This window comes from Daucus carota, chromosome 2 (genome assembly GCF_001625215.2).
Source record: "Daucus carota subsp. sativus chromosome 2, DH1 v3.0, whole genome shotgun sequence".
In the NCBI taxonomy this organism is placed as follows: domain Eukaryota; kingdom Viridiplantae; phylum Streptophyta; class Magnoliopsida; order Apiales; family Apiaceae; genus Daucus; species Daucus carota.
The window spans coordinates 19,174,866-19,200,585 of NC_030382.2; the positions used below are offsets into that span (position 1 = coordinate 19,174,866).

Genomic DNA, 25,720 nt, shown 5'->3' on the forward strand with positions numbered 1-25,720 from the left:
GCTCGAAATGCAATTCCATTACAAAGAAGTGGATTCAGAAAACAGCTGCAACTGATGAAAAAGTTCAGTCCTAAAAACATACCATCGACTCTCAAAAAGCTATGTTGTTCTTCCTCAGCTAGTTCTTTAAGAATTTAAATTCTGTGCCTGCTTCAATCGGTTTTATTACCTTGTATCTTCCTCTAATCACAAAATACTCTGACTGACAGTACATAGTAGGAAATGGAGTAGAAAACTAGCAATATGTTGTTTCGGTAGAGTACTGCATCAAGTGAATCAAACAAATTCGAATTCTTAAAACTAATCAGAATGTCTGTCGCAGAGCAAGTCCTGTTTGGTGATTTTTTGCGTTGTCTGTTGGACAGACTGTTACTTCATCATATAGATTTTCATGCATATCAGCTTGTCTGCGGACTTCTTCATCCTTGATAAGTATCAACTTTTTAAACTTTATTTTACCTAGTATTGCTAGCATTAGTACTAGATACATGTATGCATTTAAATTAAACCTGGCCAAAACAGATCAAAAGTTCTGCAGGTGATATCAGATTTTGCAATTCTCTTAAGCTTACTATTGAGTTCAACGAGCTCAAAGTCAGTTCACGACCTAAAAACTGCTAAAATAACGGTCTTTTTTCCTCATTTGTACGTATAAGGATTTCAAAAGTACATACGATCTGTAAAGTGTCACCATATGGAGGCTGAAAGTCTGAAACTATGCAACTAGCTGATCTACTTCAAATCCCTGACAATTTCTCTGCAAGTGCAGAAAGTCCCCTGTAATATTGACTAACATGGCGACGATGTTGAGTCAGTAGAAGAAAGTAAAGATTAGTTAAGACTGAGCTGGAGATTTGAAAAAGGTTTCATGTTTTCCTACACATTCACACTACTAAAACAATAATCTATTTCAAGTATCATGCATTGTTGTCATTAATATATATTTTAGGAATGAATATGGTGTTTTATTCTTCACTGTTTTTTGTTCTTTTACATCTTGCCATGCCTACTAGTCAAGCCTGATAGGGACTAGGGAGTTAAAGTCCTGGTTTCTTCTCCAGCTTTAAAAAGAATTCTGTAGTTTATCATTTCGAAACAATATTTAGAGTGCGTCTCGGGAAGGCTAAACAAAGCTTTAAGATGTCCTTAAACACTTGTCAGGTACAAATGTACTACACCATTGCCCATCACTTGATTGTGGAGTCGTATACAATACATCATACAAATTGTAAATTTTATTAGAACATATGAAAATAGTGACATGCATACTCAATCTTTGTTCTTTTTTACGCAACGATCATATGCTATCTTGATGATCCACAGAAGAATAAGAGAAAAGAAGAGAGAACCAGTGATACAAATGGCTATAGCCAGAACTGGTGTGTCGGATAAGACCACATACGTTCCTGCGATAAAAGTCAACATCATCGTCCCAATAGAAAGAATGTTGAGCACAGTGGATGACGCATTGAGCAGTGACACCTGGTGTAGATCTTCATTCATTGATTCAAGGAAGTAGAAAAATAATGAAGATGTTGACATCAGTAGAGCTAAGGCATCTGATACCATGAATACATTAAACGCTCCCTTTCTAGACAGAATTACCTGTCCTTCATCAGCCTCTCCACTTTGATGGAGACCACCCGGCATCGTAAATCCTACAGTAAAAGTTACTGTAGTTATCAATGCCGTAACTAATATTTGGGTGTTGGTCCTCATTTTATATCTTTCCCGATCTTTTTTCCTCTCGGCGTGCTTTTTCTCCTTCAATTTATTTTTCTCTACGTCAAATTTCACATCTTTTTTCCTTCGTTTACTTGGGGTGGTTTTGTTACATTCCCAAATATCCTTTTTCTTCTCACTTTTTTTATCCCAAAGCTTCAAAATTGATTGATCATTCTGGACATCATCAAGTGCAATTTTGATATGCACCTACAAACAGAGGACAACCAAGAGTTGCTAATTATCTTCATTTTGGGGTCATGATCCTTTATAATTAGATTGTACCAAGACTTTAGAGGTATCAAATAAATCAATGTAGTAAACTTTCTCTTGCCTTGGCGTCTCTGATCACTTAGCCAAGGAGCAAAATTAACAAGAATGGAAGGTAAATATTGGTATCCATTTACTACAAGCATGACCAGGGATTCTAAATTTTCCGGTACCGCGTTAATTTTTTAAAAAAAGGACAATAAACTAGTTTCCCAAAAAGTAAAAAAGAAAAGTGAGGTTTTTAAGGTACCTGATCAGCAACAATATCGTCTTTAACATACAGCATGTCCAGGGGAGTAAATTCTTTCTTGTTTTTTCTCATTGTATCAAGTCCTTGATGTTTTGTTAGCTCAGGAATAGAACAACCATGCCAGAAAAGTAGATGGAGAGGAGTATTGCCATTGCAATCCTGTTGTTTCAAAATCATGTCCTTGTACTTCTTAGGACAATATTTCAATATACCTTGTACCATCTCTTTTCTATTATCGGCAGCAGCTTTTCTAGTATCAGCATTATCAGCAAAAGCTTTTTTATTTTCAGCAGCATCAGCAGCAGCTGCCAAATGCAGTATATTTTTACCATCTTCAGTAACAATTGTGTATGGAGATTCAGCAGCAGAAGACAAAGCTGGCCATGATTCCAGAAGTCGTACCAACGTAGAAGTATATCCATGTCTCACTGCTACATAAAATGGTGTAGATTCCATATTTCTGTACACAAATGAGTATCCCACCTCTTTTTGCGCTTTTATTATGGCATCGAGTATCGAATCAAATTCGCAGTATACTGCATAGTGAAGTGGTGTCCAACCATTATCTTCGGTAAAACTTACAAGTTTTTTGGCCTTTCTCAAGAGACTTAATACAGAGTCTGAAGAAAAAACAAAGAGGTGAATACGTGAATTATATTAAACACAAGTCAAAGGAAAAAAATACACATAATAATCTTGAATTTGATTCACACCACATAAGATATCAATTATACTGAGGCACTTGATATAGCAACCACAAAATTACTTGAAGTAGCATATTCTGCACATGTTTGCAAAAATGTATTTGCACAAGCACAACATATAGTCCTTCTGTCCCTTTCATTTCTTAACACTTTTTTTAGGGCTTGACAAGCATTTTAAGGTGCATATAAAATATAAGTTTATAGCTTTTTTTAAAAAATTTCTTGTTATGTATAAAAATTTTATTCAGAAGAAAAAAGAATTTAAAATAATTTATCAAACTATTTCTTATGAGAGGGTTAAAATATGTGCCAAGTCCCCGTCCTCCAATGTTAAGAATTGAGGGGGCCGAGGGAGTATATAGTATTAATAGTCCTCAATAAATATAAAAATATAAGATTTCATCATACAGTATATATACACATATATGATATAATTTACATACCTTTATCAAGCTTTTGAATAGCAAGAATCAAAGCAAGTGCCTCTTTATAATCTGGGTCTGTTATTCCAGCTTTGTATGTTTCAGACAGTGATTTGATAATATCATCACTATACCCGTTATCAATGGCATTGCTGATCAAACGCATGAGACCATTTCTTTTAATATCACGACCAAGTTGATTGGCCGGATCTTCTTTTAGGATGAGTCTAACAGCATCCACATCATTTCTCTCCACCGCAAGTTGTAAGACAGTTCTTCCTGACTTGTCTGTTCTCCTAAATATTTCTTCAAAATCTACGGCTGATGCATTCTGTTCACTACTCCAGCGTTTGGCTGCATGAACCATCATCCCAATCACATCGCTCTCTCCTTCTGTCACTACATGTCATAATAAGTTGTTACTCTCACTAAAAAACATGTGTTCTGTGATTCTAAATTACTAAGTTATCACATAAACGAAATTGTCTAAATGAATTTTAGATATCCCATTGCTTTGTCCCTAGAGCATCCAATTACCTATATTCAAATTATACTACCCTTTTATTTTCAGCACCAACCTGAAGGCTGTTACAATATTTTTCCGAAATTTTAGTCCATTCGAGAGATATCATATACGAATTTAAATAAAGTTAATGGGGAAAAAAAACAAATCATCCATTCATACAGCATAGTATACTTACCTGGGCCTATATTCTGAATAAGAGCATGCAAAGCAGTCGTACCATCCGGACCATCTATAGACAGAGCATTGCAAGTGCTACAGATCTCTCTTACTATATCTTTGTACCCATTTTCGGATGCTATGTAGATTGGAGTTTTGCCTACATTGTTTTGAACATGGTCATCATATGGATCCGCCTCTACTAAGAGCTTAACAATTGCCACATTATTATTGAGGACTGCTAGGTGTAAAGTGGTGTTCTTGTCTGGAACATTAGCTTGCCTAACAAAATTCTGAAAAGAACTGACTGGAATATTGGCATCATCATTAGCTGAACAAAACAATTTCTTAGCGGCATGAACCAGAGCTTCAACCACTTGAGTGTGTCCATGTTGTGCTGCAAGGTGAAGTGCAGTTTGATTTGATCTATCCAGCTTGTCCAAAAGGTTTTTCTTAGCAAACGAACTCACAATGAATTGCACATTGTCTATATCTCCCTTCTTTGATTCAACATGAAGGATAGTTTCTCCCAATTCATTCACTTTATCTACTTTCATCTTTAATGCAGCTTTGGAAATAGCATCTCCCGCAATGGCATCGGCAAAACAACTGGCAATAGCATCAGGATCTTCTTTCATCCCTGCATACTTTTCATGCGTCTTCGATTGTGTTTCTTTTTTAAGAATCTCATCTTTTCTCATCCGTTTACTTGGAAGGACTGAACTTGAAAAAATATCAATTTTTCCATCAGTTTGGATACCATCAAGTGCAATTTTGATTTGTACCTGTAAATAACGCAAAGAAAATAATATAAAAAAAAAAATCATGAAATACGGTTCAAACCATATTCAAATTTTAGGTAACCATCCATCCTCTTTTTATATATTCAAATAGTATATGTTGTGTTTTTTATATGATCCATCTTCTTTTCATATATTCAAATTGCACATGTTCTCTCTTTAGGTGTGCATGTGCAACATGAGCAACTCATATATAATATATTATATTTAACTTTTTTATAAGAAAAATAACTCAAAATATATGTAAAAAATGTGTCTCAATATTAAATAATGTCATAATTCAAATTTAAAATAAATATTTTTAATATATTTAATCAAAACACAGTCAAATGATACATAAAAATAGGTATTACATAAATTGCAGAAAAGTAAAATGAATGTTACTTAAAAATATAAAATAGATGGATGTGTAAATAATAATTCGAGATGACAAACTAATGGAGAATAATAAAATTGAGAATAAAGAGGAGAGAGAATGGATAATATTATCCATTTTATAAGAAGTTGACAAACAAATTTAGATGACATATTTTTACCTCAGAGAGGATGATATACATTCTTTCTTTTTTTTTTAAGAAAGGATGACATACATTCTTAACATGGTTTTTACTCTACATGATAAATGTTTTTTAAAATTTTTTTATATGATTATATATATTTATATGTTAGTAATTTTGTATTAGATAATGACATTTTCTTTATTTACATCACTAAACGGCTATTGATATAATTTTTGGTTTTATTTTTAAGAGTGATTGACACTTTGCACCCCTTATGTTTAGGCGCTTTTTCGATTTGGTCTCAAACAATTTTTTTTGACAATATGCAACCTAAAGTTTGAAAAGCGCTTCACTTTGCACCCTTTTGACCACTCTCCGTTTAATTGACCGTTAATGTTAACAGATCTACCCTTTTCACTTTGCACCTCAAAATTTTAATTTTTTTTCATGAGTATTTTGAAATATTTTTTTTCATGAATGTAAGCCCTTTGAAATATTTTCAATATGTTTAAGAATTTTCTGCATGCACTAATTGATGATGGAATATTAATGGATCTTAAACCTAGTTCATGAATTTAGTGTGATTAAAATGATGCTACTGGGATATAATAATTAATAAATTGAAGGGGTTGGCAATTATTAATTGTAGAAGATGATGGCACAATCTAGTAGGAGAAAGGTCGGTGGTGTTAAGAAAGATATAATCAGTGAGTTGCCTCAGAACTTACAAGAAATTATCCCTATGTTTTCTGCCAATACAAGACGCAGTGAGAACCAGTGCCTTGTCAAGAGCATGGAGGCATCGTTGGACTAGGATCTCACATCTGATCTTTGATTTGGAATCGATATTTCACAGCATGATGAAGAAATATACTGAAAATGATGATACAAGACTGAATGCGTATAGATTTATTAGTGTGATAAATAAAGTTCTCCTACTCCACAAAGGTCCGATCCTCAATTTTTCAGTACTAGACGTACCTCAAGGTTATTAGTCTGATACTCAAATAGTTCATGATTATATTGATCAGTGGATTTCATTATTATCAAAGAATGGTACCAAGCAACCTACACTGGATAACTATTATAATCTCCTTGAAGAGTCTAATGCACATAATTCTCTCTTCTAGACCTGACTCATTTAAGGCTTTTAAGTGTTTGGTTTCCCTATACACCCTCATGTGAAAGATTTGCTAATCTGACTCATCTTGAGCTAGTTGATGCTACTTATAGTTTTGGACAAAGCATCTTCTTTTGCCCTGTACTTGAGAAGTTGACCTTGGTAATTCGCAGAGGACTTTTCCCTAACAACTTTTGTGCTCCTAATCTTAAACGTCTGATTCAAGTACACCATGAGTTATCTTCCAAATATTCTCTAGCTGGGTTAGAAAACCTCGAAGAATACTCTTTAATGTTATTAGAAGATTGCTCTGAGGAGATGCAAACATTCAATGTGGTTATAATCCCTGGTAGTCTACATAAAATTGAGAAGTTCTCCTTAGCAGGTGTTTCCTTGAAGGTAATATTCAGATTATCTTTACATTATTCTGTGCAACCTTACTCTACTGAGCAACTTCTAATTTTGGTGCTTTCATTTGCAATGCCTTTCAAAGGTCTTGGCCGCCGGAGGTTTTCCGCATAAGCTTTCGAAACCACTGCCATACTTAAAGTCTCTCAATATTTTTGATATTTACATTCATGAAAAAAAATATTTCAAAATACTCATGAAAAAAAATTAAAATTGTGGGGTGCAAAGTGAAAAGGGCACATCTGTTAACTTTAACGGTCAATTAAACGGAAAGTGGTTAAAGGGGTGCAAAGCGAAGCGCTTTTCGAACTTTAGGGTGCATACTGGCAAAAAAAATTGTTTGAGACCAAATCGAAAAAACGCCTAAACATAAGGGGTGCAAAATGTCAGTCACTCTATTTTTAATTACATTCATGTTCAAATTTCAACACCAACTACGGATGAAGGTGAACAGTTAGCCTAACGCTTACCAATGTCCTAAGCAATATTAAAAATATTAAATGGTGGCTCTACTTACATTTCACACATATAAATCTAAAAAGTAATTCAAAATTTCAGAAATAATAATAAAAGAGTCAATTTTTATGTACCTGATCATCGGCAATTTGGTCTTCAAAATACAACATATCTGCAGGAGTCCATCTTTTCTTGTTTTTTATGGTCATATCGATTCCTTCATATCTTAAGAGTTCGGGAACGAAGCAACCACGCAAGATAAGTATATGAAGTGGCGTATCACCATTATTATCCATCTCATTTATAAATTTCTTCTTATACTCTTCTGGACATTTTTTTATACTACATTGAATTATCTCTTTGTTGCTCTGCAATGCTGCTAAATGTAATATATTTTGTCCATTTTTATCAACAGCAGTATATGCTTGAGATGTAGACGGCCATTTATCGAGAAGAAGTTTTACCGTAGAAGTATATCCCTTTTGTGCTGCTACATGAAATGGTGTTGATATCATGTCTTGATACGAAAATGGATGTTCAAGTTCTTGTTGCACTCTTACTATGTAGTCAAGAATTGAATTAAATTCATAATATGTTGCATGGTGAAGTACTGTCCATCCCATATTGTCAACAAATTCAAATTTTGCACGACGCCATCCATGCAACACCATCATAGCGAAGTCTGAAAAAAATTTAATTATATGAATTGCACTTCAGGATATAATTATTCTCTTTATATATGACATATGGTTGCTACTGATTATAAAATATGTTGATGTGTTTCTATCCATTTTTCGAGCTTTGTACAATGTGTTTATTTACTAATTAACTGAATGTGAATTCGAATGTAAAAAGTTTTTGGGTCATTAGAAAGAATATGATCTGAGTTTTGTGTTTGTTTGGCTCGATCTCTACTCATTCAAATCAAACCAGGGATGACTTGAACTTATCTAATTAACTTGAATAAAATGATTGATAATGTAAATAAGGAATGGGTTGAAGCTAAAATAAAACACAGTTTTCAACATTTTCATAAAACCAACCAGCCCTTTTTAGCAGTTATGATTCTGTCATGTCATCAAACATTGTCGTGTCTTTCATAACTGACCAAACGTTGTTGGTCGGTTTTATATTTTACTCGGTAAGTTTTATCTTCTTTTATTGTCGTGAATGTTGTCTGTTAGTAAATTTTATCTACCCTTGTTTATAATAATTCTTATATATCAGAATCCATTAAATAAATTGAATTGATATTCTTATTTTTAACAAATTGTCTTGCATAGTATTATTTAACATATATGACTTTGCATTTTACGGACTTTATATATAACTCTGCAATATCCTAGTATTTGAATAATACTGAAATGAATTATAAATGTTGTACCTTCCAGACGGATACTGATAGCATGGATCAACTGGGACATAATCGCGAACTCAAGATTAAGAGCAGCATTAGTTTGAACTCTTCTTTCGTTTGCTTCTCTGATTAATCTTTCATATGTTTCAGTGAGTAAGTTGACCATCTCATTGTACTCTTTATCCATGGCTTTGTAAACTAGAGGTTTTATACCAATCAAATCACGATGTCGGGGCTTACGAAGGCGATACACTGGATTTTCTTCAAATATCAATTTAACCACGTCCAAATAATTTCCTTCTACGGCTAGTTCCAAAACCATGCATTTCTTCTGATCAGTTCTGTTAAAGAAATTAATTAATCTTTCATCTCTTCCATATTTGCCCTGATGATCACGTACACCTTTGACGGATTCAATGATTCGTCCAATCACATCTCTGTCTTCTTTTTTCGCTGCTAGGGAACAGAATATATTAGGGGGGGAATATTTGTGTAGACATATCTAGAGTTCAAATATTCAAAGTATTAGTCTAACAAAAAATATTTTGCTATACTAAAAATGTTAACATTGCAACAATTCTGGGTATTTATGAAGGATATTTTCCGCCTATTTTGTCGTAATTAATACCATTTGCGACAAGAACTTTCCATCATTTTTAATGGCGTCTTAAGTATTAAAAATGGTCGGTAATTTACTTGTATGCTGCAAGTTTTCGCTATCATTGTAGGTTCAACCACATGGACCCCACTGCTCAATTTATCAACAACAATATATGACAAAATATATTTGTCGTATTTTTAATGAGGGCCTAGTATATTTAGGACGTTCAGTCACGTGGACCCAAGACCCAATTTGTTAAAGTAATATTCGACGAAATTTTCTAGTCGTATGTTTCCCATGTGGACTCCGCTGGCCAACTTATCAACCACAATATGTGACATAAATTTTCGTCATATATAATATAAACGAGGTTATGTCGAAATTTTTTTTCGTAAGTTGTGCATATATATTTACGATTATACTTTGTATTTACAGAATTTCCGTCGTAAGTAGAATTGTTGTAGTGCAACGATAGTTGAGTTTTGGCAATAATTAGGAATAACAAGTTTAGCACAAGTTATATTTAGAGTAAATTGCAAAGTGATGACTCAAATTTACACGCTTTTATATTTTAGTTGCCATAATATAAAAGCGTCAATGTTGGAATAATCTTAAATTGAGTTATTATTATTATTTGTTTAGTTATTTATTTTGAGGATTAATTTTAGATTGAAGTAGTTGGATGATTGTTGGAGTTTTAGAGAGTTTGTAGGAGATATTGAATCTATCTTGTTTTAGGAGATTTATTAGAAGTAGTAGAGTATTGTTAGGAGTCAAGTACGTTTGTTTTAAATATGACATGTAATCTCTTTTTTAGAGGAATAAGAATTAATAAGAATCAGTTTTATATTCTACACTTGGCATCAGAGCTAGGTTTAAAGAGCTTGTGAAGTTATGAAAATATATATATAGATAAGCAATCTTTGTATTTTCTTTCAAATGGCGTCAAATAATTTTTCTCTTTCGATACCTACATTCAAAGGAGATCACTATAATTCATGGGCTATCAAAATGAAATCATATTTGAAAGCTATGAGTCTGTGGGAAACAATTGAAAGTGATGTTGAATTAACCCTTCTTCCACAAAATCCAACCGCAGCTCAAATCAAAAAACGTGACGAGGAAGCGGCAAGAGAAGCAAAGGCACTCTCATGTATTCATTCGGCGGTGTCGGATGGAATTTTTACAAGTATCATGACTTGCGAGTCACCAAAAGAGGCATGGAGCACGTTAAAAGAAGAGTTTGAAGGAAATGCTAAAACAAAGTTGATGCAAGTTTTGAATCTCAAACGAGAATTCGAGATGCAGCGGATGAAGGGGAACGAAACTATTAAGGAATATGTGAGTAAGCTTATGAGTATTGTTAATCAAATAAAGTTGTTTGGTGAAACATTTGCCAATGAGAGGGTTGTTGATAAAATTCTGGTGAGTGTTCCTGAAAAATATGAGTCTAAAATATCCTCACTTGAAGATTCCAAAGACCTATCCAAAATAACCCTAGTGGAGTTAGTCAATGCACTTAGTGCTGTTGATCAAAGGAGATCAATGAGGGAGGAAGAAAAAGGAGGAAAGAATGAGGGACTCCTATTAGCAAAAACTTCATTCTCCAAAGGCACATGCAACAAAGTTCAATGCAACCACTGTCATAAGCTCGGTCATGAAGAGAAGGATTGTTGGCACAAAGGAAAGCCACAATGCTTCAAATGCAACAGATATGGGCATCTGGCAAAAAACTGTAGGTTCCAAAATGATGAAGAAGTCATGGCTCAATTGGTTGAGGCAGAACCTCTCCTTTAGAATTATGGGTGATTATGTGCACCGGGAGAGAAGTGCTCCAGTGAATTTGGTGTTGATGAGAAGTGCATCAACAAATTGGTGGTGGTGAGAAGTGCATCACGAATGAAGAGAAGTGATTCATAAATTCTATTAAGTAAATTTAAGATTATGGGGGTGATTGTTGGAATAATCTTAAATTGAGTTATTATTATTATTTGTTTACAGGGGCGGAACCAAGGGGGGCTAGCCCCGGCGCCAGCCCCGGTTGAGAAAAAAATAGTAAGTATAATTTATTTATTTTTAGTTTTTTAGCCCGGGGACAAATTTAAAAATGATTATATATAAAAAAAAAATAGCCCACTTAATATGGTGGTTTACATCGAGAAGACCATATTTTAAAGACATAGACGATGAAGTTATCTTACAATGCTATTAAAATATGCAAAATTGTAGAACTCAGCTGTCATCCATTCCTTCCTAAAAAAAAGCTGTAAAGATGTCACCACTTAACCAATTAAGGCATGTGTATTTACTTTTAATTTTTTTGCTGAAATTTTAATAATAATTTAGCCCGGGGTCGAAATTAATCCTGGTTCCGCCACTGTTTGTTTAGTTATTTATTTTGAGGATTAATTTTATATTGAAGTAGTTGGATGATTGTTGGAGTTTTAGAGAGTTTGTAGGAGGTATTGAATCTATCTTGTTTTAGGAGATTTATTAGAAGTAGTAGAGTATTGTTAGGAGTCAAGTACGTTTGTTTTAAATATGACATGTAATCTCTTTTTTAGAGGAATAAGAATTAATAAGAATCAGTTTTATATTCTACAGTCAAAAGCTTCATATGTATCATGGACTAACAACCAACAAGTCGGAGGAAAATTTGCAAATTTGGTGGAGATTCTCTTAGACTCGGTGAGTCAGTTCAAGACGAGTTAAGCATTTCCAGTCCAACACAAGATATGTAGTTAAGGATTATGCATTAATTTCTGATAAAGATAATGACGGTGTGAATTGATCACATGAATTAATATCCCTTATATTTAAATTAGTTATATGACCATATATGTAATATTGCTAGTTATTTTACTGGAACAATGTGAGATGAAACATGTCAATCATTATGGTCAAAACTAATTATATATGTGATATTATAATGCTTTGTGAATCGGATTTTAAAAAAAGTTAACCTATTGATGGGAAACTTCAAATTAAAACGGAGGAATTTTGTGGAATCACGTGGAGGGTGCAACTCTACTGTGTGTCCTGAATTACTACTCTCTCCGTCTCAAAAAGAGTGAACTGGTTTGACTTTCACGGAGATTAGGAAAAATGTAGTAAATTTAGTTGAAAAATGGGTAAAGTGGTGAGACCTATCAATATTTAATAATAGATTTGAGATAGTTGAAGTAAGTAGTGGGTGTAATAATGTTTATTTAATAAAAAGAGAGTATAAAATAAAGAGGTAGTGGGGTGTAATAGTGAAAAGCAGTGTTAAAAATAGTAAGTATGATAGGTTCATTCTTTCTGGGATTTCCCATAAAATGGGACGGAGGGAGTATTAGATTAGATCTGGCTAAGAAGTTTGTAGTCTATTTTTAGTTTATATTTGAACACTTGGGGAAGTTCCTAAATACAAAGTTTATAAATTTACAAACAATTACTAAAATATTGTTTAAAAGGAATCACTAAACCCATACTAAACCCACAACCACTAGTATATTTTGGTGATTAATAAAAACTGGTAATCACTAGTATTATTGTCATAATCAGGGTTTTGTATGTTTGTACTCAAATACGACCATATATATATATATAGCACTTCCATATATATATATATATATATATATATATATATATATATATATATATATATATATATATATATATATATATATATATAGGCAAGTGATCAAATAGAAACTAATGTTATTCTAGAAACTAGAAACCACTCCCATGATCACTGTTTACAACTACTAATATCACTCGTTTATACGCTAGTTATCACTATTTTATGCAATTAAATTAGCAGTTTTTATTATTAATAATTGAGAAAATTTACTTATATTTGCTATTGGTTATCGATTATTGATGATCAATTATAGTTGTAGGAGGTTTATGATGGTAAAATAATAATGAGATTAGGCGTGTGGTGGTGGTAAATAATCACTAGTAATGACAAGTTATGGTGACAAGCGGTGGTAGGTCAATCGTGGGTGTAGGTGACCGCGGTAGCAGTGGAATGGGTTGATAATGATGCTCGAAGGTTCATCAATGTGGTATGAGTGAAGATGATGATGATATATGTTATATATATGTATATTTATATTATCTATATTTCTGAGATTTCTTGTATAGGAAATAGTGATTTGGTGATGTACAAACGAGTGATATTTGCAGTTAAAAATAGTGATAAAAAATTGGTCAGATACTAGTTTCTAGTTTCTAGGCTAATTTAGTTTCTAGTGGAGTAAGCCCCTATATATATATTATATATATATATATATATATATATATATATTATGAGTTAAGTTCTATGGAGTACAAAAAAACATTGGAGTATTGGAGTACAAAATTGGATAAAATATAATGTAGTCATCTAAATTTAATTTTTTTTGTTCTGCAATATTTGTAAACATTCTACAACCTGCAGATTATGTTCTACAACATAAACATTGTAATCAAAACGTAGAACAATTACTTTTATAAATCAGAGGCACCATTTTCTGCAATATAACTAATAAGTAGAACAAGAATCTTAATACTTGTTAAAGTTGAAAGATATTATTGATTAATTGATAATTATGATTAAGACAACTTATAAATGATAAATTATATACAAATTTGAATAATCAAAAATATTATTTTTGATTAAACTAAAAAATTATGACTTGTACTGCAATACTCCAATGTTTTTGTGTACTCCATAGAACTTAACTAATATATATATATATATATATATATATATATATATATATATATATATATATATTATTAAACAACCCTTTACATGACACACAAGTTATTATCTACTCCCTCCGTACCAAAATACATGTCACTTTGAGTTTTTGCACGTAATTTGATGTGCAAATAAAACATACTTCTGTACATTATTTTTCAAATTTTCTTTTTCTGAATAAAAGTATAACATCCATATTTTTATTCAGAAAAGGAAAATTTGAAAAATAATATATAGACATATGTTTTATTTGCACCTCAAATTACGTGAAAAAGTCTAAGTGACATGTATTGTGGAACGGAGGGAGTATATACTATACTTATATAACTTTTTTTTTAAAACCATTATACTTATATATTTAAAACAAAAAAAATGCATAACCAAATTAAATTGGTACATATGCTAGGTATGTAATCCTACGTACCTTTATTGAGATTCTTTATAGCAACATGTAAAACAGTCGTACTACCAGCTGGACCATCTAAATCAGGGGGAGCAGTGCAAGTTTTACATATCAGCTTAACTATTTGGTGGTAGCCATTCTTTGCAGCCATGTAGATCGGAGTTTTACCATATTTGTTCTGAATATGTTTATCATTTGGGTCCGCCTCTACTAATATCTTAGCAATATCCACGTGACCTTTCTTAACTGCTGCATGTAGGGCAGTCTCCGATTCTTGATTAGCATGCCTAAGAAAAGCTTGAAAAGAAGTTATTGGATTATCATCAGCTGAAGATGGTGGTGGCAAATGTCTAGCTGCATCAATGAGGAGGTTAACCACTTCAGCGTGTCCATAGTATGCAGCCAACATAAGTGCAGTCACTTGTTGATTATCTAGCCTGACCAGAAGGTTTTTGGGTGCAAACTCCTTCAAAATAAATGCCACGTGTTCTGTCTTTCCATCACCAGATTCAACATGAAGGATAGTTTTTCCATTACGGTCGAGTCTATCGGCTTGCATCTCCAATATAGATATGGCATCAGCATTTCCGGCAATGGCAGCTGCATACAGTGCATCTTTATCCATAATTCTATAGAGGCCTCCACCGGGGCTCTTAGCTATATAAATAAATATGTGTCAGATCATGGATTTAAGGAGCTGGACTATATATGTACTCGGAGGAATTATTAGGAAGAAATTGAATTTAGCATAAAAAGATAACAAGAAAAAAAAAAAAATATATATATATATATATATATATATATATATGTATATGTAGGGCTGTTCACGAACCGAGCCGAGCCGAGTTTTGACCGAGCCGAGCCGAGTTTTAAATTTTTTCTTATCGAACCGAGCCGAGCCGAGCTTTCTTATCGAACAAAAAATCGTGTTCGAGCTCGAGCTCGTTAACTAACGAGCCGAACACGAGCTTGTTCACGAACAATTAAGGTCAAATCCCTACTTGGCTCTTAAAATAGCAAGCAAAATAAAAAATTTAGTGTTTTTTGATGGTACCATATTATAGTAAATATTCTCCTGATCGATTTGATATATTATATGTTGAATTCGGCGTTCAATAACATGTATATATTATGAAATTATTTAAAAAATATTGTATTTTTTCGAGCTTTAACGAGCCGAGCTCGAGCCGAACACACTAAAAGCTCAGCTCGAGCTCGTCTTCTTAACGAACACATTTATGTGTTCGAACTCGAGCTCGAGTTCTTAACGAACCGAGCCGAACCGAGCTTTTATCGAGCCGAGCTCGAGCTTGTTCGCGAACAGCTTTAAAAAAAGAACAACACAAAACACTGTCATAACACTTCATTTTTCACAAATAATTATTTGTTAAGGTTATAACTACATAGCTAAACACTAATTAAACTTAATATATGAAATCTAACATTCAAACTCATCCAAATTATTGATATGAAATATTATAGAATCCAGAACAGAATCCAGAATAGAATCATATAAATATATTTTTTGCATGATTATTTTACATAGAATCATGTTATTTTTAATAATATTTATTATTAAACATGGTGGATACTATTATCATTCATAATAAAACGTTATTCAGCTTAAAATTTGAATTTAATTCAAGTTTTAGATGAGATTCTATATTTGTTCTAAAGTGTTCTGTGTTGTTCTTTTTTAAACAGTGTTCTGTTTTGAGCAATGGCCTATATATATATATATATATATATATATATATATATATATATATATATATATATATATATATATATATATATATATATATATATATATATATATATATATATATATATATATATATATATATATGCTAGTGATCAAATACAAACCAAATTTTAAATACAAGATAAAAACATGTTTCAAAATCACTATTTACAACTACAGAAATCACTAGTTTATACTGCATTAATATTCACTGTATTATATAGTAAAATCTGCAATTTTTATTTTTCATAATTGAAAAAATCTACTTATCTTAACTATTAATTAGTTGTCGATTACTAATGATCAATTATGATAATAGGAGTTCCATGATGGTAGTAAGTGATGAGATGATCTAGGCGTGTGATTGTCGTAAGTCGTCGCTAATTGTGGTAAGTTACGGTGGCAAGCGGCGGTGGCTATTAGTTGATGGTAGTCGGTGGTGCCCAGTTATATAAATAAAGTGTTGATAATGGTGGCAGGAGGTCCATGTGAAGATGATTATATACATTGTATGTATATGAATGTATATATTTATATTCGCGAGATATGCTATATATAAATTAGTGATTTGTGATGTACAAATTAGTGATTTCCGTAGTTAAAAATAGTGATTAAAAATTGGCGAGAGACTGGTTTTTAGTTTGTAGTATATATATATATATATATGTATGTATATGTATATATATATATATATATATATATATACATACTAGCTTATAACCCGTGCAATGCACGGGCGGTTAATATATTTATTATTTTATCGTATATATTATAAATTTAATTAATTTTATAATATGTTTTAGTTAAAAGATTAATTACTATATTACTCGATGTTATTTTAGAAGATTGAGTTTTTTTTAGTTAGAAAATATAAAAAAAATAATATATTTCAGTTAAAAAGAATAATTGGTTATATAAATAGACCCGTATCTCGGCCCACATATCGACCGACCGGCTAAACTTTTAATGTTTCGGTTTAATGTTATCTTTTTATATTATATTGCCCGTATTATTTTAGAAGATCAGCGTTTTAGTTAGAAAATCTAAAAAGATGATGTGTTTTAGTTAAAAAAGGTAATTGAACCGTAATAATAAATCTCAAACCGCAAACCGCACCGCATCTTGCAGTTTATCAAAATTTCAAAACGCAACCGCACCACAAGAAATAAAAGCCGCAATTTACGGTGCGGTGTGAAGTGGTGCAATCATTTTTTGCGGTTTATGCGGTTTGATGATCACCCCTACTGCATTATGGGTATATAGTGTGTTTGTGCATGTCGCTTGTGTCTTTATATATTGTGTGTGTTTATAATGTTCGATTATATTGTGTGTTTATTAATGTCACATTATATGTTTCACTCTAGATTATATGTCCAATCAGATTTCTTATATGTTCTATATGTGTATATATTGTTTGGTATGCGTGTGTGTTTGTGTATATATGTCCAGTTCCATATTATATGTTCGATGTATATACGTCCGATTCAATTTTATATATGGTTTTGGGTTCGATTATGTTAGGTTCGATTATTTGGTTATTGTGGATTTTCAATGGGAATTTTATTTTTAGATTTTTTTTTTAATTTCAAGTCATTTATTTAATGCTAGTGGACCTTGAGAATGTCCGATATCATCATTTCATGAAATTAATTGTCCCTCAAGATGCTATGCACAATAACATGGTATAAGTATAATTATGAGAATATTGATATATATATATATATATATATATATATATATATATATATATATATATATATATATATATATATATCAAATTCCACTATCGATATGACTTTTAATTGGTTGTTCGCCCGTTTTAGGCACAACTCATACCATCGAAATAGTTGTAGAATTTTTTTTGAGGGGATCGATTCCATTAAGTAGTACTTTCCAACTTCCTAACAAGCAAACCAACTGTGATCGTGTCTTGGAGGAAGGTGTTTTTGACACCTCTATAAATGTGTATTCAAGCGATGTTTAGTTACAAGGATGATGGAATCTTTCTCGTCAATGTCTTCAATGATAATTTTATGTAGGTGCTTTATGATCCCTCGGCTTGAGGTAATTTTATTTAATTTTAAAATTTTCTAAACATTATTTGCTCCTTACAATGTATTTATGGTTGCGTACTTTTGTTTTTTAGATCAAACAAATGGGGTGGGGTGGAAATTTTTATTTTCATTTTAGGATTTATGGTCAGATTTATTCGGTTTTGCGCACTAAATACGAATACAGTTCATTTTCTAAGGTGGATGCATAAATAATTTGACTAAATATACATGCGTAAAGAATCCCAGATGCATGCCTTGAGAGATAGGGTCAATCTCATACCCCCTCAGGTGATTATTACTTTAACGAATGCTCAACATTCTCCAGATCCTACATACTCTAGGAGAAAACAATATTTGGCTATGAATTAATCCACACATTTTGTGGATATAGAGGTTCTTCGCTATGGTGGTAATGGACACTTTGATGCAGTTGTTTTGACTGGCTTTGAATTGTAAAAACATATTCCCAGGTTGCCGCTCGAAGCGGTAAATCTTTTTTTTTTACTATAGTTTGTTGATGATATTGTGCTCTATTTAGTTTAATATCGAATTAAGACTCGCATTGAGGATCATACTACTTTGACGTTGCAAGAATTTATCATATTAATTTGATTAATTTCATCACATTTTTTAATGATTTTGTCTTACTTTAAATTGTATTTAAATTCAATGCGATTATGAAGCATTGTGATAATGGTTGTGTCATATAAATGTTCGTGATCCTAATAATTTAAATTGGATCTTCGAGATTAAGGAGACAACCAAGAAAACATAGTCATCCATGATCAGTGTTGGGTTGTTTTAGCTTTAAAGCAGGGAGATATTTTGGGTTTGAGTGTAGAGATGATCGATCGTCACGGTTTTTATGCTACGTTTACGATAAAAGTGCGAGGGTTAGTTAGTAAATTTATTATTGATTGTGGATTTATGAATTTATTATTGATTTGATTGATTTATGAATATATTGTAGATTTTAGATTTAAGGATATGTTATGGATTTGTGGATTTATGGCTTTCATATGTTTTTAAGGATTTATGGATCTGTTATGAATTTTATACGATATAAGAATTTATGGAATTTATATAGATTTGTGGAATTTATATGGATTTGATTAGATGTTGGTTTATGATTGGAAGCTTGAATTGCAGCTAAAAAATGAAACTTTCGAGCATAAAAATGATTGCATAAATAATGACCGATAGTGACCATTGGTTATCCCAAAAAATGACCGAATTCATCAAATTACAACCAACAGTTAAAAACTTCCGACCTCCTTCAAGATATATCGGGAGTAAATAGTTGAATATAAAGCTAAAATGCAAAATTGCCTCTTGTACACTTATGATCAATATGGGCGTAAAGTCAGTAGCTACCAATGCGGTCGTAACTTCAATAGCAACCAACTATTGCGACTGCTCGTGATCGGGAAGTCAGTTGTCTGCAATAAATTCTCCCACTAGCTGCACTATATATATTATTTTAAATGGGTTGCCGCAATTATTAGTATCAATTGGTAGTATATTTCTTATTTTACATTTCTTATATACACTCTTTCTTCACCATTCTTCATTATTCATCTCATATAAATGTATATACAAATTTTCTATATCATTATCTTGAAGAATAAAGTTGGAGGATGAAGAATTGAAACTTGAAAATTGTAAGTGTAATATATTATGATATATGTTAAATAAATGTAGGATAAATATGTATGTGTAACAAATATGTGTGTATGTGTAACAAATATGAATATGTACTCTATATGTATGTGCAATAAATGTGGATTTTGATTATGTGATTTATGACAGTTATGTGTGTATACATATATGTGTGTGTGTTTTTATTCATTGAAGATATATCTGTTTAGATAATTATGTCAGCTTCTAGTCGAGAATGGATAAACCGGTTCATAAAAAAGGTTTTTTTTGTAGACGAATGTGTAGATGACATTTAATAATTTTCGGATTTTGCCAAAAACATGGGATGAAGGGAGATAAAATTTGGCATATGCATGGTGAAATAAAAAAAATAGGCCCGCAGGGGTTGGTTCAGCTGGTTAGAAGAGGGGACTTGTATCCCCTTTGTCACAGGTTCAACTCCCGAAGGGGGGAGAATGTGTGATTATGCCTCCTGGATCAGAGTCTGTCGCTTAAGTGCGGTTTACCTTAGTTCACGTAGTTTGCAGGCTATTACGTGAGCTCGTGGGTTTACCCGGTGCGCACCCGAAGGGTAGCGGCTGCGGGTTCCTACGTTAAAAAAAAACATTGAAATTTAGTATTAAAGTTGAAACATTGAAAATTTGGTCGGTCGGTCAGTACTTGGTCCGAAATATGGGCCTATTTAAAAAACCAATTATTCTTTTTAACTAAAATATACTATCTTTTTAATGTTTTCTAACTAAAAAAACTCTATTTTGTTAAATAATATCGAGCAACATAGTAATTACCTATTTAACTAAAACACATCATCTTTTTAAGATTTTCTAACTTAAAAGACTGATCTTCTACAATTAACACGGGCGACATATATAAAAATAATATTATTATATATAATTATTAATAAATAACCGGTGATATTTTTCAACCAAAATACATCAACATTAATTTTAAATACTCTAATGGTCTCATCTTAAAAGTAATATTATAAATCTGTACTATACTATATATTATTATACTATTAAAGTCGAAAAAAGTTCAACTGGTCAGTTGATCGCTTGGTCAGTCGAATTTGGTGAGCGGATTGGTATTCGACCCACAGAACTCCTTAATTTATAAAATGTTATAATATATTTTTTATTATATATTAAATCAAAATATTATAAATTAGGTTAGTATGACTCGTCGATATTTGGGTTTATGGCGTCTCTTTAACTTATAATATGTTCTAGACTATATTATTAATTACTAATAATGAAATATTAAGAGGTTGATTAGTTGGTTTATATCTCGGTTTATAAGTCTCCTTAAATTATAACATACAATTTTTTTTAACATTCTCATTAAAATATATATGTTCGACCTAATTTTTATTTACCCATTTGATGGACTTAACTAGTAAGAATTTAGCTTGTTGTTAAATAAAAAATTTATTTGCTGCATTATTCTATAATAATGTTATTTTAACAATATTTAGTTATATTTAAAATATATACGATAAAAAACAAATATTATAACCGCCCGTGCAAAGCACTAATTATAAACTAGTTTTGTTAAAAAAAGAAATATTATACTCCCTCTATCCATGAGGTTGTTAACCTTCGCTATTTGCACGCATTTTGAGGCTCTACAAAGTTTTCAATAATATTTTTTATTTTATTTTTTTGAATAAAAGTTTTAATATCAAACTTTTATTCAGAAAATATTTTTTAAAAAAAAATATCATGAAACTATATTAGTTTAAATTAGTTAAGTTAGTCAAGCGAAAGTTTTTTTGAGTTCAATAACCCAATTACAAGTTTTGAGTTAGTTCAGTAATGTCTTAGCCTATTAACACTCTTAAAAGCGTGTCAAATGTTAACAATTCAATAGGACGGAGGGGCTAAACCACGGTGATTTGCATTGATTTGCACTGTTATAATCTAGTACTCCCTCTGGTTCTTTATACTTTGCTCATTTCATATGTCGGCACTGTTCATGACACGAGACAAATTACTTATTTACATCTAATCTATAAAACTAAATATAGTCATGAGTGATCTTGTTAGATTCATATTTACGAGTACTTTAATACAGTGAAGTTTGTATATTTAATACTAATGCAAAATTAAAGATATTAATGATCAAAAGTGTGTGTTGGCAAACGTGATAAAGGCAAACGAGAAAAGTATTTAAGGACGGAGGGAGTACACTTTTTAGATAAAAAAGTGAGAGGATCTTTATAATACATACCTTGTCCGAGATTCGTGTTACGCATAACAGTACTACCATCAGGTCCGTCCAAAGATGGAGCTTTGCAAGTTGTCGAAATTATATCCACCATACAATGGTTATCTGATACAATATTTTTTTTGGAGCTTTGCACGTTGTCGAAATTATCATTGAGCTCTTTCTCCACAGCAATGTACATTGGAGTTTTGCCTTCATCATTTTGAAGATGTGTATCAGTCGGGTCGGCCTCTACTAAAAGCTTAACAATAGAAGGGTGACCTTCCATAACTGCTCTATGTAAGGCAGTGTTCAACAATTTATCAGCTTTCCTGAGAAACGCTTGAAAAGAAGTAGGCAAATGTCTAGCTGCATCGATAAGGATCTCAGCCAATTCGGTGTGTCCATTTATTGCTGCCAAGTGAAGTGCAGTTTGTTTCTCTGCAGTCAGCGTGGCCAAAAGATTTTTTTTTGCAAACTCCCTCAAAATAACTCGCACACGTTCTGCATATTTATTTTGAGATTCACCGTGAAGGATAGTTTCTTCACCTCGGTTGAGCATATTAGCTCGCATCTCCAAATTATGAATGGCATCAGCATCTCCTTCAATGGCTGCCACATACAAAGCGTATCTGTCCATAATTTTGTATAATGTTCCCCCTGGGCTCTTACCTATATATGTGTATATGTGAAAAAACTTTTAGCAAAACAGATAAAGAATTTAACTTGAAAGATGCAAGGAACTACCAAAAGAATCTTTAAAGAGTATACCTTGGTCGAGATTCTTAATACACACAACAGTACTCCCATGAGGTCCGTCCAAAGATGGAGTAATGCAAGTTGTAGAGATTATATCTGCTATATCGTTGAGCCCTTTTTCCACAGCTATGTACATTGGTGTTTTACCATCATTGTTTTGGATATGTGTATCACTTGGATCCGCCTCTACTAGTAGCTTAACAATACTGACATTTCCTTCCATGACTGCGGCATGTAAGGCGGTGTCCATATCTTTATCGCCCTGTCTAAGGAAAGCTTGAAAAGAAGTAACTGATTTATCATTATCATCTGCAGGAGGAGGCAAATGTCGAGCTGCATCAATGAGGATCTCAGCCACTTCAGTGTGTCCCTCGTATATAGCCATGTGAAGTGCTGTATGTTTATAATGACTAAGCTTGACCAGAAGATTTTTGTTTGCAAACTCCCTGAGAATGAAACGCACACGTTCTGTGTTTCCATTTCGAGATGCAATGTGAAGGATTGTTTCCCCATCTTCGTCGACTCTATCAGCGTCCATCTCCAATTCAGCATCTATATAAAACACTATAGTACTAGCCAGATCCATACCTACTATATGTTCTTATATATTTATGTATAGAAGAATTAATAGAAGAAACTGCATCCCCTGTCTCTATATATAAAAGCTTGCTGTATTTTAAGATGCAGTCACTTGAACTAGCTTTGTTACTGGAATCATACTTTTTGGACTTTTCAAAATCAATATTACTTGATTTATCAGTAAAAACTAAAAAGTTAATTTTAAGGCGCTGTTGTTGAAATAACAGTGGCTAAAGGTCCAAATTTGGGTCAGTTTCGGCCTAAACCTTCTCAACAGTGGTCTAAATCTTCGTCCAAATGGGATAAGTTCCATGAAGACCACGTTTTCATTGAAGACTTGGAGACCACTTATGTACTGCAACTAAAATACTCCATAAAAACATTGCAAAAAGTATTATTTTTCGAATCATGTTCTACAAAGATCATTATTTTATTGACAATCTTGCAAATTTTATACATTTGGCATATAAAACACTAAAAAACATATTATTTTACAAAATCATGTTTAGTATGCTGAGCATTTGTTGATGTTGCAAAACATACATGTTCTGCTTGTTTAGCATAAATAATTTTCAACATTTTCAAGGAAATAGTGATATTTATCGAATGTACAGAGACAGAAACCCGAAAATCACCCGATTGAGCCGAAATGACCCGAAATTAGAACTTCATTTCTAATAACTTTAATTTTCAGTTTTATTCAATTTTGAGTGATTTTAGCTTGACCCGAAATCGACCCGATTACTGACACGAACACGACCCGTTACCCGAAATTGTCACCCCAGCAGCTACTTCCGAAAATGTAGGTGTGATCAAGAAACAGAAATGGACTACTTCTGTAACGAAATAAGTTTAGATTCTTAAATTTTGAGTTATTATATATAATCTATAAAAGTTTTAGATGCCTAGTTAGAGTTATTATTGTATTTAAGTAGGAGTATATAATAACTTTTAACTCAGCATACTGTTTTTCAATATATATATATATTTAACATGGAGGGTACCTATAATGGGCTCCATTATTTTTCTTGTCAAGCTTCTGTCCCAAAATGAGTGTCGTTTTGACTTTTTTCACGTAATTTGAATGTAGGTCCTTATGGTCACGAGGATGTAAATTGGTTTGGGTTTAGTAGTGAAAGAGGATCCAGACGTTTTCACAGCCGAATAATTGTAAAAATTAGCCAATTGCTACTTGGCAGAATCACATACAATAATTTAAAGTTGATAGAATAAATTCCATGTAGTGCGTAGGGCTCTTGCTTTAATCATCAGTAGTAAAACATTGAACGTGCACCAGTACTTTTGTCCGGTGGTATAAATTTGGTATCTTAGTTCAAATGTTGAAAGTGCCATCATGAAATATGAAGAAGATCCTGCTCAAATTGATAAGCCATTAACATATATACTCCCTCCGTCCCAAAATGTATGAGCTGGTTTGACTTTCACGGAGATTAAGAAAAAGATAGTAAGTTTAGTTGAAAAGTGTGTAAGGTGGTGGGACCTATCAATGTTTAATAATGGATTTGAGATAGTGAAGGAAAATAGTGGGTGTAATAGTGTTTATATTATTATATAATGGAGATAGTAGAAGAAAGTAGTGGGTGTAATAGTGTAAAGTAGTGTTCAAAAATAGTGAGTATAATAGGTTCATTCTTTTTGGGACGTCCCAAAAAAGAATAAACATCATATAAAATGGGACAGAGGGAGTATGAACTAGGAAATTTGATCACCAACCTGGACTTTGCTTTGTGATAGACATTCATTCTGATCCATTTTAAGAGCTAAAATTTGCTCTCAACTCCCTGTTACTCTAATCCAAAGCTATTGCAAAATTACGATACAACTTTGTCAAAGCTTAGAAAATATCAGAAGAAGAAGAATATATATAGTCTAGTCCTGATTAATGGGAAGGGGTGCATCAATTATTGTATGTCACTAGAAACAAATCAGGTAGTAGTCACTTTAATCACGTTATACTTTAATGAATAGGCTTGCCACTGAATAAAGAAAATTCCAGCTCTCGATCAGTCTCAATGTCTCATCTCACAAACCAACAAAACTTACTCCTCCTACTTGATAATACCATGTGCATTGAACTTTTCTATGTCTCCAACAATTAAATGGGCCCGCTTTCATTTCCTGTATCATGGTCCTTGTGTGGGGACTTATTGTATTCTTCCTGTAAATTAATTGTTAAGTTTAGTAGCCATAATGGATTTATAATCTTAAACTTATAACAAAAAACATATATGAATTCACTTGATTGGTACACTTCTAGCTTTAGTTATCAATA

The 25,720-nt window shown here is 32.3% G+C and overlaps 1 protein-coding gene across 2 annotated transcripts; it reads right to left on the minus strand.

The window, feature by feature from the left end:
• Positions 1-1,160: 1,160 nt before the first annotated feature.
• On the minus strand, positions 1,161-25,289 carry LOC108208771 (uncharacterized). 2 transcript variants are annotated; one of them, XM_017379297.2, is made up of 9 exons: positions 22,861-25,289; positions 22,114-22,761; positions 14,449-15,084; positions 8,719-9,144; positions 7,469-8,016; positions 4,070-4,835; positions 3,390-3,767; positions 2,243-2,862; positions 1,161-1,932 (listed from the first exon to the last, which is right to left on the minus strand). In XM_017379297.2, exons 1-9 carry the CDS (start codon positions 23,432-23,434, stop codon positions 1,270-1,272), a joined length of 5,259 nt encoding a protein of 1,752 aa, XP_017234786.1. In that variant the 5' UTR covers positions 23,435-25,289; the 3' UTR covers positions 1,161-1,269. The 2 variants fall into 2 exon arrangements, with proteins under 2 accessions (XP_017234786.1, XP_063942609.1); XM_064086539.1 differs by lacking the exon at positions 14,449-15,084.
• Positions 25,290-25,720: the final 431 nt, after the last annotated feature.